General features: G+C 42.8%; 1 protein-coding gene across 1 annotated transcript in view; it reads left to right on the top strand.

Moving 5' to 3' along the window:
* The window catches only part of LOC143288045 (fibroblast growth factor receptor 4-like), a 31,511-nt gene extending 20,897 nt beyond the window's left edge, over positions 1–10,614 (top strand). The window contains exons 12-16 of the mRNA XM_076596309.1: positions 572–685; positions 1,209–1,279; positions 2,811–2,951; positions 6,928–7,036; positions 10,404–10,614. Coding sequence (XP_076452424.1) covers positions 572–685; positions 1,209–1,279; positions 2,811–2,951; positions 6,928–7,036; positions 10,404–10,484 — 516 coding nt within the window. The 3' untranslated portion in view covers positions 10,485–10,614. The remainder of the gene's footprint in view (positions 1–571; positions 686–1,208; positions 1,280–2,810; positions 2,952–6,927; positions 7,037–10,403) is intronic.
* Positions 10,615–13,687: the final 3,073 nt, after the last annotated feature.

Here is a 13,687-nt window from a genome sequence, read left to right as displayed (position 1 = left end):
CCACACCACACGTGACTGCAGTATAGACACTACACCGCACTTTCCACACCACACCACACCACACCACACGTGACTGCAGTATAGATACCACACCACACTTTTCCACACCACACCACACCACACCACACCACACGTGACTGTAGTATAGACACCACACCGCACTTCCCCACACCACACCACACCACACCACACCACACCACACTACCCCACACCACACCACACCACACGTGACTGCAGTATAGACACCACACCACACTTACCCACACCACACCACACTTTCCACACCACACCACACCACACGTGACTGCAGAATAGACATCACACCACACTTCACCACACCACACCACACCACCCCACACCACACCACACGTGACTGCAGTATGGACACCACACCACACTTTACCACACCACACTGCACCACACTTCCCCACACCACACAGCACCAAACGTGACTGTAGTATAGGCACCACACCACACTTCGCCACACCACGCCACACCACGCCACACCACACCACACCACACCACACGTGACTGCAGTATAGTATCACCACCACCCCACCCCTTGTTGCAGTGCATTCACCGTGACCTTGCCGCACGTAACGTGCTGGTGACGGAAGACAACGTCCTCAAGATTGCCGACTTTGGCCTCTCCAGGACAGGGGAGTACTACAGAAAGCGATCAGGGGTAAGTCCCAGGCCTTCAGCCTTATACACGTGTGTGTGTGTGTGTGGAAACCAACTACGCCGAAATACATTCAAACGGTGCAGATAGGGCTTGAAGTTGTGTGTGCTTTTTGTTTACATGGAAGCATAGAAAAACTTGACCGTCAGGGAGCGAGTCATGATCAAAGTTATGATTTTATTTTCTGATAGTGCGCTGAGTAAGCATCAGCTGCCTTGTTGTTTTCATTAGTGCTTCATTAACAACAAATGAAATATAGACGAAAAATATTGATACGCTGATCTTTTCTGGCAGTCAATGAGGTGATTTTTCAAATTTCTCTAAAGCAGGTTTCTATTCACAATACTTAAAAAAAAAAAAGTCATTGGCAGGTTATTCCATAAATCTCTCTCTCTCTCTATCTCTCTCACTCTCTCACTCTCTCTCCGTCTCTCTTTCCATCCTTTCTTCCTTCCCCCATAGAAGATAAGAAGTGTGTGTACGTAGGCATTTGACAGACTTGTATGTGTGGTTCACATTGTTCCAGGGGCGGCTACCCGTGAAATGGATGGCGCCGGAAGCTCTCTTTGACATGCGTTACACCACGAAGAGCGATGTGTGAGTAAGCACAACACAATACAACAATGCAGCACAGCACGCACAACAGTACAGAGCAGCACAACATAACACAGTGCAGCACAACAGAGCACAACAAAGCAGTTTCAGTTTCAGTTTCAGTAGCTCAAGGAGGCGTCACTGCGTTCGGACAAATCCATATACGCTACACCACATCTGCCAAGCAGATGCCTGACCAGCAGCGTAACCCAACAGTTCGATGCAGCACAGTGTTGTACGACAGTGCCACAGCACAGCACAGCGCTACACTACAGTGCAACACAGCACATCACAGCACAGCACTACACTACAGTGCAGCACAGCACAGCACTACACTACAGTGCCACAGCACAGCACAGCACTACACTACAGTGCAACACAGCACATCACAGCACAGCGCTACACTACAGTGCAACACAGCACATCACAGCGCTACACTACAGTGCAACACAGCACATCACAGCGCTTCGCTACAGTGCAACACAGCACAGCGCTACACTACAGTTCAACACAGCACAGCACAGTGCTACACTACAGTCCAACACAGCACAGCACAGCGCTTCACTACAGTGCAACACAGCACAGCACAGCGCTTCACTACAGTGCAACACAGCACAGCACAGCACTACATTACAGTACAACACAGCACAGCACAACACTACAGTGCCACAGGACAGCACTACACTACAGTTCAACACAGCACAGCACAGCACACTACATTACAGTGCAACACAATACAGCACAGCACAGAGCTACACTACAGTGCAACACAGCACAGCACAGCGCTACGCTACACTACAGTTCAACACAGCACAGCACCCCACACTACAGTGCAACACAATACAGCACAGCACAGAGCTACACTACAGTGCAACACAGCACAGCACAGTGCTACACTACAGTGCAACAGTACAGCGCTACACTACAGTTCAACACAACACAGAAAAGTGCTTCGCTACAGTGCAACACAGCACAGCACAGTGCTACGCTACAGCGCAACACAGCACAGCACAGCACTACACTACAGCACAACACAGCACAGCGCTATGCTACAGCGCAACGCAAAACAGCACAGCACTACGCTACAGTGCAACACAGCACAGTGCAGCGCTACGCTACAGTGCCACAGCACAGCACTACGCTACAGTGCAACACAGCACAGTGCAGCACAGCGCTACACAGAACAGTGTAGCCCAGAACAGCGCAGCACTACATACAGTGCAACACAATACACCATGACACAGCACAGCGCTACACAGAACAGTATGGCACAGCACATTGCAACCAGAACGACAGAGCAACACAACACTACATTTCACAGCGCAGCGCAGCACAGCATGACACAGCGCAGCACAGCATGACACAGTACAGCACAGCACAACTGAACACAGCCCAGCATGACACAAAACAGCACAGTGCAGCACAACCCAGCACAGCACAGCATGGCACAGCACAGCATGATGCTACACAGCATAACACAGCACAGCACAACACACAACAACACAGTGAATGTTGATGTTCCCCCTCCACACAGGTGGTCCTTCGGGGTGGTGCTGTGGGAGGTGTTCTCCCTGGGCGGGATGCCCTATGCCTCCATCCCCCACGAGGAGCTCTACAACAAGCTGCTGGAGGAGGGATACCGCATGCCCCGCCCCGAGCTGGCCTCGGAGAGTCTGTGAGTGTTGCACCTGACCTTTTGGGCTCGGCGTTATCGCTTTTGTCATTGTTGGTGGTGGTTGTGGTGTTGTGCAGCAGGAATCATATTTGAGCCATGAAGGCTTTGCCTCTTGTTGTTGTGCAGCAGAAATCATACTTGATCCGTGAAGGCTTTGCCTCTTGTTGTTGTTGTTGTTGTGTGGCAGGAATCATACTCGAGCCACAAAGGTTTTGCCTCTTGTTGTTGTTGTTGTTGTGTAGCAGGAATCATGCTTGAGCCATGAAGGCTTTGCCTCTTGTTGTTGTTGTTGTTGTTGTGCAGCAGAAATCATACTTGAGCCATGAAGGCTTTGCCTCTTGTTGTTGTTGTTGTTGTTGTGCAACAGAAATCATACTTGAGCCATGAAGGCTTTGCTTCTTGTTGTTGTTGTTGTTGTTGTGCAACAGAAATCATACTTGAGCCATGAAGGCTTTGCCTCTTGTTGTTGTTCTTGTTGTTGTTGTGCAGCAGAAATCATACTTGATCCGTGAAGGCTTTGCCTCTTGTTGTTGTTGTTGTTGTGTAGAATGAATCATACTTGAGCCACAAAGGTTTTGCCTCTTGTTGTTGTTGTTGTTGTTGTGTAGCAGGAATCATGCTTGAGCCATGAAGGCTTTGCCTCTTGTTGTTGTTGTTGTGCAGCAGAAATCATACTTGAGCCATGAAGGCTTTGCCTCTTGTTGTTGTTGTTGTTGTTGTTGTTCAGCAGGAATCATACTACTTGATCCATGAAGGCTTTGCCTCTTGTTGTTTTTGTTGTTGTTGTTGTTGTTCAGCAGGAATTATACTACTTGAGCCATGAAGGCTTTGCCTCTTGTTGTTGTTATTGTTGTTGTTGTGTTGTTGTTGTGCAGCAGGAATCATACTTGAGCCATGAAGGCTTTGCCTCTTGTTGTTGTTGTTGTTGTTGTGCAGCAGGAATCAATCTTGATCCATGAGGGTTTTGTCTCTTGTTGTTGTTGTTGTTGTTTAGCAGGAATCATGCTTGAGTCATGAAGGCTTTGCTTCTTTTTGTTGTTGTCATGCAGCAGGTATCGTACTTGATCCATGAAGGCTTTGCCTCTTTTTGTTGGTGTTGTTGTTGTTGTTGTGCAGCAGGAATCATACTTGAGCCATGAAGGCTTTGCCTCTTGTTGTTGTTGTTGTTGTCATGCAGCAGGAATCATACTTGAGCCATGAAGGCTTTGCTTGTTGTTGTTGTTGTTGGGCAGCAGAAATCATACTTGAATCATGAAGGCTTTGCCTCTTGTTGTTGTTGTTGAGCAGCAGAAATCATACTTGAGCCATGAAGGCTTTGCCTCTTTGTTGTTGTTGTTGTTCAGCAGGAATCATACTACTTGAGCCATGAAGGCTTTGCCTCTTGTTGTTGTTATTGTTGTTGTTGTGTTGTTGTCATGCAGCAGGCATCGTACTTGAGCCATGAAGGCTTTGCCTCTTGTTGTTGTTGTTGTGCAGCAGGAATCAATCTTGAGCCATGAAGGTTTTCCCTCTTGTAGTTTGTTATTGTTGTTACAACAGGTGTTTCTGTGTGAGCATGTCCACAATGCAGCACCGCCCTTGTTTCTCTCTCTTCTCTTCTTTTTTCTTTTTTTTTTTTGTCCCAGCAATTGTATTTGTTAATGTAAATTGAGGTAGATTTTTATACAAATTTTTTTTTTGTCAGGGGCAACCATTTTCTTGCTGTGAGTTCTTTTGTGTGCACTAAATTAATTGCGTGCTGCATTGGTTTGTCGTCTCATCCAAGTGAGTGTGTTTATGTGTTTGTCTGTGTGTTTTGGGACATGTGTGGAAGGAAGTTGATGGGGGTGGGGTGCTGGTGTATGTGTGTGTGAAGGGTGGACTGGGTTGTGTGTGTGTGTGTGTGTGTGTGTGTGCGAGTGTGTGTGTGTGTGTGTGTGTGTGTGTGTGTGTGTGTGTGCGAGTGTGTGTGTGTGTGTGTATGTGTTTGTGTGTGTGTGTGTGTGAAACTAAATCAAAATGATTTTTCTGTACATTTTCTTTACCCTGCTCTCAGAAAAGTTAGAAGAAGAAAAAGAAGAAGAAGGATTAACAGAAAACCCAGTCATTATAAGCAGTTAACAATGAATTCTGTTGTTCCTGTTTTTTGTAAACAACACACAATTAACAAATAAATACACTCATATATTTATATATCTGTCTATCTATCTGTCTCTTTCTTTTTTTTTTGTCTTTTCTTTCTGATCAATGTATAATATATGCTTGTACTTATGTTATTCGTCTTTTTTGTGTGTGATATAATTGAAACTTATTCATGTAATGTTATACTTTTGCATTGAGTATTTGTTACATTTTCCCATTTCATTAGGGCAGGATGAAAACAAGCCATTTGTAATTATTCCTTTTTTTTTTCCTCAATAAAAAAAAAAGGCTCGTTTGTTCGTTCATTTGCTTGTTTGTTCGTTCTGTCTGTCTGAGTATACAGACAGATGAATGTATGCTGATGACAAATTTATAACACACGAAAGCCACATCCTTAGATCAGTTACATATAATTTCAGGATGAGAGAGACACCGACACTGGAATGTTTTATTGTTCATTTAGCATGTTATCCGATTAGACCAGCAGGTAGTTATTTCATTCAGTGATTATATCAGCAGAGTTCAGTACTCTTTGAACAGCACATAAGCCTGCGTGCAGAGAGAAACAGCATGAGAGAGAGAGAGAGAGAGAGAGTGTGTCTGTGTGTGAGTGTGTGTGTGTGTGCTTGTGTGTGTGTGCTTGTGTGTGTGTGTGAGAGAGAGAGAGAGAGAGTGAGAGAGAGGAATTACAACAAAACACAGACAGGCACAGAATCCGCATCAAAGCGTACTAACTGCTGATTTGCGTTGCCTTGTATAATGTCGTCATTATATTACCACAGCAAATTTAAATGCCACTGACCTTCTGGCTGCTCTCTGCAGGGAGTACGTGATGTTCATCACTGTTCAACACCTCACGTTTTTTTGCTGCATGTTTGGTGCATATCTGTTATGCATGTGTGGGTGTGTGTGAATGTGTGTCTTCATGTTTTACATTTATTTGCTTATTTATCATCATTGTTGTCTTATTTATTTATTTATATATTATTATTATTATTATTATTATCATTACTACTACCTTTTTTATATTATAATTATCATTTATTTATTTATTTATTTATGTAAGCTCATCTATTATTTATTCACCATTTTTTCTTTTCTTTTTTTCTCAAGGCCTGACTAAGCGCGTTGGGTTACGCTGCTCGTCAGGCATCTGCTTGGCAGATGTGGTGTAGCGTATATGGATTTGTCCGAACGCAGTGACGCCTCCTTGAGCTACTGAAACTGAAACTGAAACTCACGTTTTTTTGTACATTTCTTTGGTGGTTGTTTTTTTGTTTGCATGCTGTTTTTTTTGTGGGTTTTTTTTTTTTTGGTTTTGGTCTGCAGGTATAGTTGTTTTGCTGCACAGTTTTGTCAGTGACAGCTCATTGTTGCTGTGGCTGTCTTTGTTTTACCTGTGCTATACCTCATTGCTGAACACATGGGGGTGGGAGGCGGGGCGGGATGACCACAGTTTAACATCTCATGCAAAATACTAGCACCCAGACCACCACACAAGGTCTTGTAGATGAGGGGAGGTGGGGGGGAGGAAGTGTAAATCACGGTCACGGTGCAGAGAACCGAACTCAGGACACTTGCTTTCTGTGCTTTGCCACTTGTTAACCATTTGAAATCTGATTGAATGACACAGGAAACGAATGATGAGCGCCCAAATGGCAGCATGTCAGTCGGCTCTACCCAGGTAGGCAGCCTATTGTGGGGAAAACAAATGACCCTATGTTTGTAAAGCGCTTGGAACTTGGTCTCCGACCGAGGATAGGCGCTGTATAAATACCCATATCATTTATTCATGATGGCCAATCATGCTGACCACTGACCCCCCGCCCCCCCTGCCCCACCGTGTGTGTCCCAGGTACGCCCTGATGATGCGGTGCTGGCAGAAGCGGCCCTCTGACCGTCCTGACTTTTCACAGCTGGTCTGTCACATCGACCGTCTCCTCATGGCCTCTCTCAGCGATGAGGTCAGTGCACGTCCACTGCCTGATGCCCCACTCTCTCCTTGCATGGCTTGGGCACACCTTGTGTGCGTCCTTGTCTGCCCGTCTGTCTGTCTCTGTCTTTCTCTGTCTCTGTCTCTCTCTCTCTCTCTCTCATTGTTTTTGTTGTCACAAGGACAGATTGGAAGACTAGGCAATGCCTAAATTCTTTATCCTTGAGTGATGAAGTTTTTGAATCTGGAATCTCTGTCTCTTGGACAGATTGGAAGAATAGGCTATGCCTAAAATCTTAATCCTTCAGTAAAATAACGTTTCGATTTCTGAGTTCTCTCTGTCTCTCTCTCTTTCTCTGTGTCTCTCTGTCTGTCTCTCCCCCTTCCTCCCCCCCCCCCCCCCACTCTCTCTGCTGGTCAGAATTTTGTGTAGACGATGCACAGTGTAGTTAGACTTAATGGTAGACAATATTTGCAATTGCGTAAGTGCAACCTTGTCTTAGCGACAACTCGCATGTTGCCGTGGGTTCTTTTAGCATGGTACACTTCGTGCACGTTGCACACTGGACCTCGGTTTATATTCACTGTTCGACACATGCAAAATAAAGATGATAATAATAATAATAATAATAAAAGAAATAAATAATAATAATAATAGTAATAAAAGAAAGAAAGTACCCAAATTAACTGACACCGAAAGGCATGCTGACAGTGTGCAGTGTGAAGGCAGTCTTATAGGGTTGTAGACCCATACACATGTCAAGGAAGAAAACAATACTATGTATATAGATAAAGCAGACACGACTTCTAGTCTGCTTCTGAGGTTCAGGACCTTGTTTGAAGGTCAATGGAAATGAACCATTGACATTTACCACGCCTTGTTTGAGTTGGGTTTTTTTGTTTTGTTTTGTTTTTGGTTTTTTTGTTGTTGTTTTTTTTGGTCATAAGTCTACATGATGCATCTTGCTTTACCTACCATGTATTAATTATGTGGGGGAGTAATTGTGTGCTTCTGTAGGGGCAGGTTTGGTGGGGGGGGGGGGGGGGAATCCTCTCGATTTTGCACCTGTGGCACTACGAATGTGAGTATCTGAGTTTGGAGTGTGGCTGTTGATCTGATTGGAGTGGGAGTTTGTGCAATAAAGGGGTGGACGCGTGGAGGAGGGTGGGTGGGGTGGGGTGGGGAGGTGGAAGCCGAGAGAGAGAAGGGGAGGAGGGTTCTGAGGGGGAAAGGGACTGGGGGGTACCGGGGGACGGGGGTATGTGGAGCAGTTTGTTGGTTACATATGGGAGGAGAGTAGTGTGTGTGTGTGTGTGTGTGTGTGTGTGATGATAGTTTAATTTACATACCTTACTTAACTTACTCGGCTTCAATTTATATGTTATATTTTATTATATTTATTTCTCTGAATTTTAGGGTTTTTTTTGCACAGGTTGAACATTGAATTTCTATGTCTACCTGTGTATAGACCAGTTGAGTCAAACAGAGCGCAAACGCAAATCTGAAACGCAATCCACAAATTGTGACTGGCCTATTGTCATCCCTTTGATTAAGTGCACACTTAAACTTGTGTGGAAAAGTGTTCGCCAGTCATAGTGGACACGTCCGTCCATATGTGCATTTGCAAACAGAACAGGGTAGAAAAAAAAAAGTCGGACAAAACTAAGCAAAAAACAACGAGTACGATAGCGCTTCACAATGTGCAATTAAAATTGTGATGTAGACATTGGATTCAAAAGCGATCACATTGATGCGGTAATGCAAACCCAAATGGCGGTCCAATGTCTACATCAAAAAACTATATATATATATATACATATACACAGGCATATATATATATATATGTGTGTGTGTGGATTTATATTTATATATTTTGTTATTGTTGTCGCTCGATTTCTTCTCCACCACACCACGTATTGGTTTACGTTCGTATTTCTTTCTCTCCCCCCATCCCCCCCCTTTTTTTTTCTTTTTTTTTTTTTTAGCGTACTCAATTTTACACACGTTCGTTAACAGATCTTAGTTATATGTTTCAATAAATTACATGAGTTTGTTTGAACTTTATATCACCCGGTGGCGAGGTATCTGTAAAGGCTTCTTCAACCCCTCATGAGAGGATGGTTATCGTCAGAATAAAAAACGTTGCCCCACTTTGTTCTTTCAAACAGTATTCCCTCTCAGATTACTTGTGATTATGATGATGATGATGATGATGATGCATAAAAGAAATTTATCGTGTGATAAGTTCTAATGCACAGGCACACGAAATTGCAGACCCTAGGCAAGCGTGTGCATTCACACACACACACGCGCGCGCACAACACACACATACACAGATATATATATATATATATATATATATATATATATAGAGAGAGAGAGAGAGAGAGAGAGACATGCATACATATATATATATCCATACATAGCCTATACACAGTCTACACACATAGATACATATATGTATGCGCGCGCGCGCACGCACACACACACACACAGCCTACACACATACATTAATACACGCGCGCGCGCACACACACACACATTTTCGCGCGCGCGCGGACACACACACACACACACACACACACACTCTCTCTCTCTCTCTCTATACGCGCGCGCGCACCGACAGAATAACAGACTTCCTAGCCAGGCAGACATGCAAAATAAAACTCCAAAGAAAAGAATTTGCCCTCTTTTCCATTCATCTCTCAGACTTTCGCCCATTGGGGGTTCATCAGGAGAGCTTCTAGTCTGTGACGTATTGTCTACATAAGTACGTCATCACCTACGTTGAACCATGTAGATCGTGTCGTACAAACGACCAGCGTCCAGCATACCACCACTCAAGCTCTAGAAGAAGGGGAGAAACAATTACTGACGAGTTGGTGTGGGAGTTAATCCTGTACGCTCAAATTCTGTCGCTTCTCATATAAAACATTTGTTTTTCTCTGCACAAATGTCGAATCAACCAAATGAAAGCAAACATTACAGATGTTCGTAAACGATCTCAAGCAGGCATTTTGAGTAGACATGTATGCTTTTAACATAACTATGGAACATAAATTTGTGCAAAAATGGTCTATATATTCGTGTTTTAGTACAAGATTTTGTTATGTAATAACACCATGGAACTATGTTATTGAATATGTATTGTTTTGCTTACATTATGTTGTTGTGGACTTGGTGTCTAAAACATCATCATGTCTTTACCCTGTACCTTCTAATGCACAAAGTCTATAAATGTTGTATCTGTAAACCTTTGAATAATTTTTTTTTTAAATTGTTGAAAAACAACAACAGCACATCTTTATTTATCCATTTGGAAATTATAAACGGATGAATAAAGATGTGTTGCTGTTGTTTGTGTATGCAAAATATTTGTTTTTCTTTCTCTCCACAGGCGTACCTGGACATGACTCAGTACATGCTGTCAGACCGACCCGCACCAACAGACTCCGACTCCTCCTCCGACTCCTCCTAGACACTGAAGGCACCTGGCCTCCATCTTGGTGGTTCGTGTTCTTGGCGTGGCATGCTTTTTGCGTGGCATGTGGCATTGGCAGCATTTACGTTTGTTCAGCCAGTTTTGTTGTTGGTTTTTGGTGGTTGTTTTTTTTGGGGGGGGTTTTTTGGGGGGTTGGGGGGGGGGTTGTTTGTTGTTGTTTTTGTTCTTTCATCGCCAAGGGATTGTCGACACAGCATCCATGGTGTGAAGTGCAGAGGAGAAAGGGAGATGTACTATGTGTGTGTGTGTGGGGGGGGGGGGGGGAGGGAGGGGGTAGATTAGAGAAAAAACAAATAAACATGAACAACAGAATTCAGTATTGTTTTGTGACGAACGGCATGGACAGCCTTCAAGTTCAGTTCAGTCTCGGGCCTGGTTTTTTTTTGTTTTGTTTGTTTGTTTGTTTGTTTTATTTATTTTATTACCGCCGGAGAACTAACTGTTCGGTCAACTACAACGGTTTGTGAAGTGTGTGAGGTGCGGTTGTGGGTGAAGAAAGGGGGTGGGGGTTGGGGAGGTGAGGGAGGATGGTGGGGAGTGTGTGGAGGAGGGGGGCGGTGTGGGGAGGGAGGGGGGGGGGAGAGAGAAAACAAGACAACACAGCAAAAAAGAAAAAAAAGTCGGTGTCGTTGCACATGTCCTCTTCGTTTTTGTTTTTGTTTATTAAAGGGTGGGGGTCAGTATGTGTGATAACAGGCTAACTACTTATTTTTGTACAAAAAAAAAAAAAAACCAACCCCAAAAAAACTAAATTGTTTTTTAAAGTCCCAACTTTTCCCCCCACTTTCCACCTCGTCAACCCGTCCTCTCCTTTCCTTCTCTCCCCCCCCCCTCCCCTCACATTACTTCACAGGGACACCAGTAGAGAAGGGAAGGAAGGGTGTGTGAGGGGGTACGTGGGTGGGTGTGGGTGGGGAGGCTTTGCAAGAGATACAGAACTGAATATAGATCAGTGTTCAAATGACAACAGTCGTTAATCTTTCTTTTGCATTGTACAGCAATGGCTTTTTAGCACACGCCAGTCGCAACTGAAAGAATTATCCCTGTATATGTATTCCTACTTGTTTAAACATTGTTCGAAGGCTTCAAAGCTTTTAACGGAAACTTATTTTCAAAGATGTTTTTACAACGTTTCTTTTTGTACAGTCACTATTCCAGTTCTGCTCACATAAAGTATTGTGTTTGGTTGACTCTGTAACCGAGTTGTGTTCATTATTTTTTTACAGTTTCCACATTAAAACAAATGTACACTATATTTTTGTTCAGTTTATACATTGTTTTGTTCACGTTTTGACAAGTTGTTTTTATTCACCTCGTATTTTTGTACAGTTTACACATTGTTTCCTTTACATTTTGACAAACGGAGGTTATTTAAATAAATGGAACGCGGGCCTCTTTTGAGTTCGGCCGGATTCTGTCGTTTTCTTTATCTTTTAAAACAATCGTGGTCGTTTTTTGTTGTTTTTTTTGTCTTTTTTGTGGTGGGGGGGGGGGGGGTGAAGGGTGGGGGGGCATGTTTTTGTACATAGAAATGGGAAACAGTGTCTTTTTTTTTCTTTCCCTGTTCTGTGTGAACGATTATTTTCTTTGTTTTTGCGTGTTTTTGTGTGTGTTTTTTTCAACAATTATTATCACTCTTGGAAGTTTTGGGGCTATGTATATATACATTACTTTTTCAGTCAATCGTTCGTTTGCTTCTTTCTGTACTGATTTTTATTTTGTCTTTGTTTACTTTTCAGACGTGTTCAGTTCTGATTAATTTTTTTGTATTTCGCTGAAAAAAAGATAATAATAATAACAAGTAGAAAAAGAAAAGATTATTATGATTATTATACTTCTTGTTGTTTATTTTGATTCAGTCACAAAGAAAAAAAAAACGAAATGCACAGCAGCTCGATTCGACTCGTATCAGAACTGCTGTCATTGCTGTTTTGCCAGTCTTTAAAACTCAGGCACGTGTGCAGTCACTTTCAAACGCATATGCACGCACAAATGCACACACGCACACGCACACATACGCCCCATCCCACCACCCCTTATCCCCCAGAGAACCCCCATACCCTCCCCCTACACACTCACACAGCAAAGGGAAAGAAAAATACAAGAGAGGATATATCTATTTTATATAAATACAGATTAAATCAGATTCTTAAAAAAAAAAAAAAAAAAAAAAGCAAGAACCACCATTTTGTGTTCTTTTCGATTTGCGTGTCAGTGTGTGCGCATTCATTGCCTTATGTGTTCAGAAATATTTTTTACACTTTCAATTTTTCATGAATGTGTTCAGCCGAAGTTGGTTTTTTTGTTGTTGTTGTTGTTGGTTTGTTTTGTTTTTTTTACAATGGCGTTCATTTGTTTAGCATTTTTTATATTCTGCTTCAGTACCTGTTCATTTGATGTATATTGAAAATCTTGTTTGTTTATTACTCTTTGCACTTTTTTCTCTTGACTGTTCGATATTTTGTGAAGTTACTGATTAAAACAGATGATATATATGTATATATATATGATATATATACATAAGATAAAAAGATTATATATATATATATATACGATTTTTTAATGGCCAACTGTTTGTGTTTATTTCGAAACTGGTTTCTTTCGGAAGTTGTATGTACAGTTGTTTATTATTAAATTATTATTTCTGAACGGACCGCTTTGTGTTCTTCAGTTCCAGACGTGTATACTGAGGTATGACTCGTGGATAATGAATATTATGATGTGTGTTTAGTTGATTAAACGCACACACGAGAAAGAAGAAGTAAAGTTTTACGCGATGTTTTTATAATGGAAATCAAAGTGATGTGCCTTACTAACTAATAATAAAGCCGATAAGGGCACCTATTAGTGGATGTGTATTTGCTTGGAGAGAGAGAGAGAGGGGGAGAGAGAGAGAGAGAGAGAGAGAGAGAGAGAGACTCGCTGAAAGGAATGATTACCACCTTCATTCATTGACATTCTTTAACGGTACTAAACGCTCTTAGACATCTCAGACATGCCAAACACACATGCGCACTCAAACACGCCCAAAACACACATATATATACACACACGTGCGCGCGTGTGCGTGCGTGCGTACACACACACACACACACACACACACACACACTCATGCATGCCCAACACACACACAGGTTAGAGGTGCAGCGTGTGTGTGTGTTCACGCGCGCGCTTGTGTG

Source organism: Babylonia areolata, chromosome 12, assembly GCF_041734735.1.
Source record: "Babylonia areolata isolate BAREFJ2019XMU chromosome 12, ASM4173473v1, whole genome shotgun sequence".
In the NCBI taxonomy this organism is placed as follows: Eukaryota; Metazoa; Mollusca; class Gastropoda; order Neogastropoda; family Buccinidae; genus Babylonia; species Babylonia areolata.
This window is presented reverse-complemented; position numbering and strand designations above follow the sequence as displayed.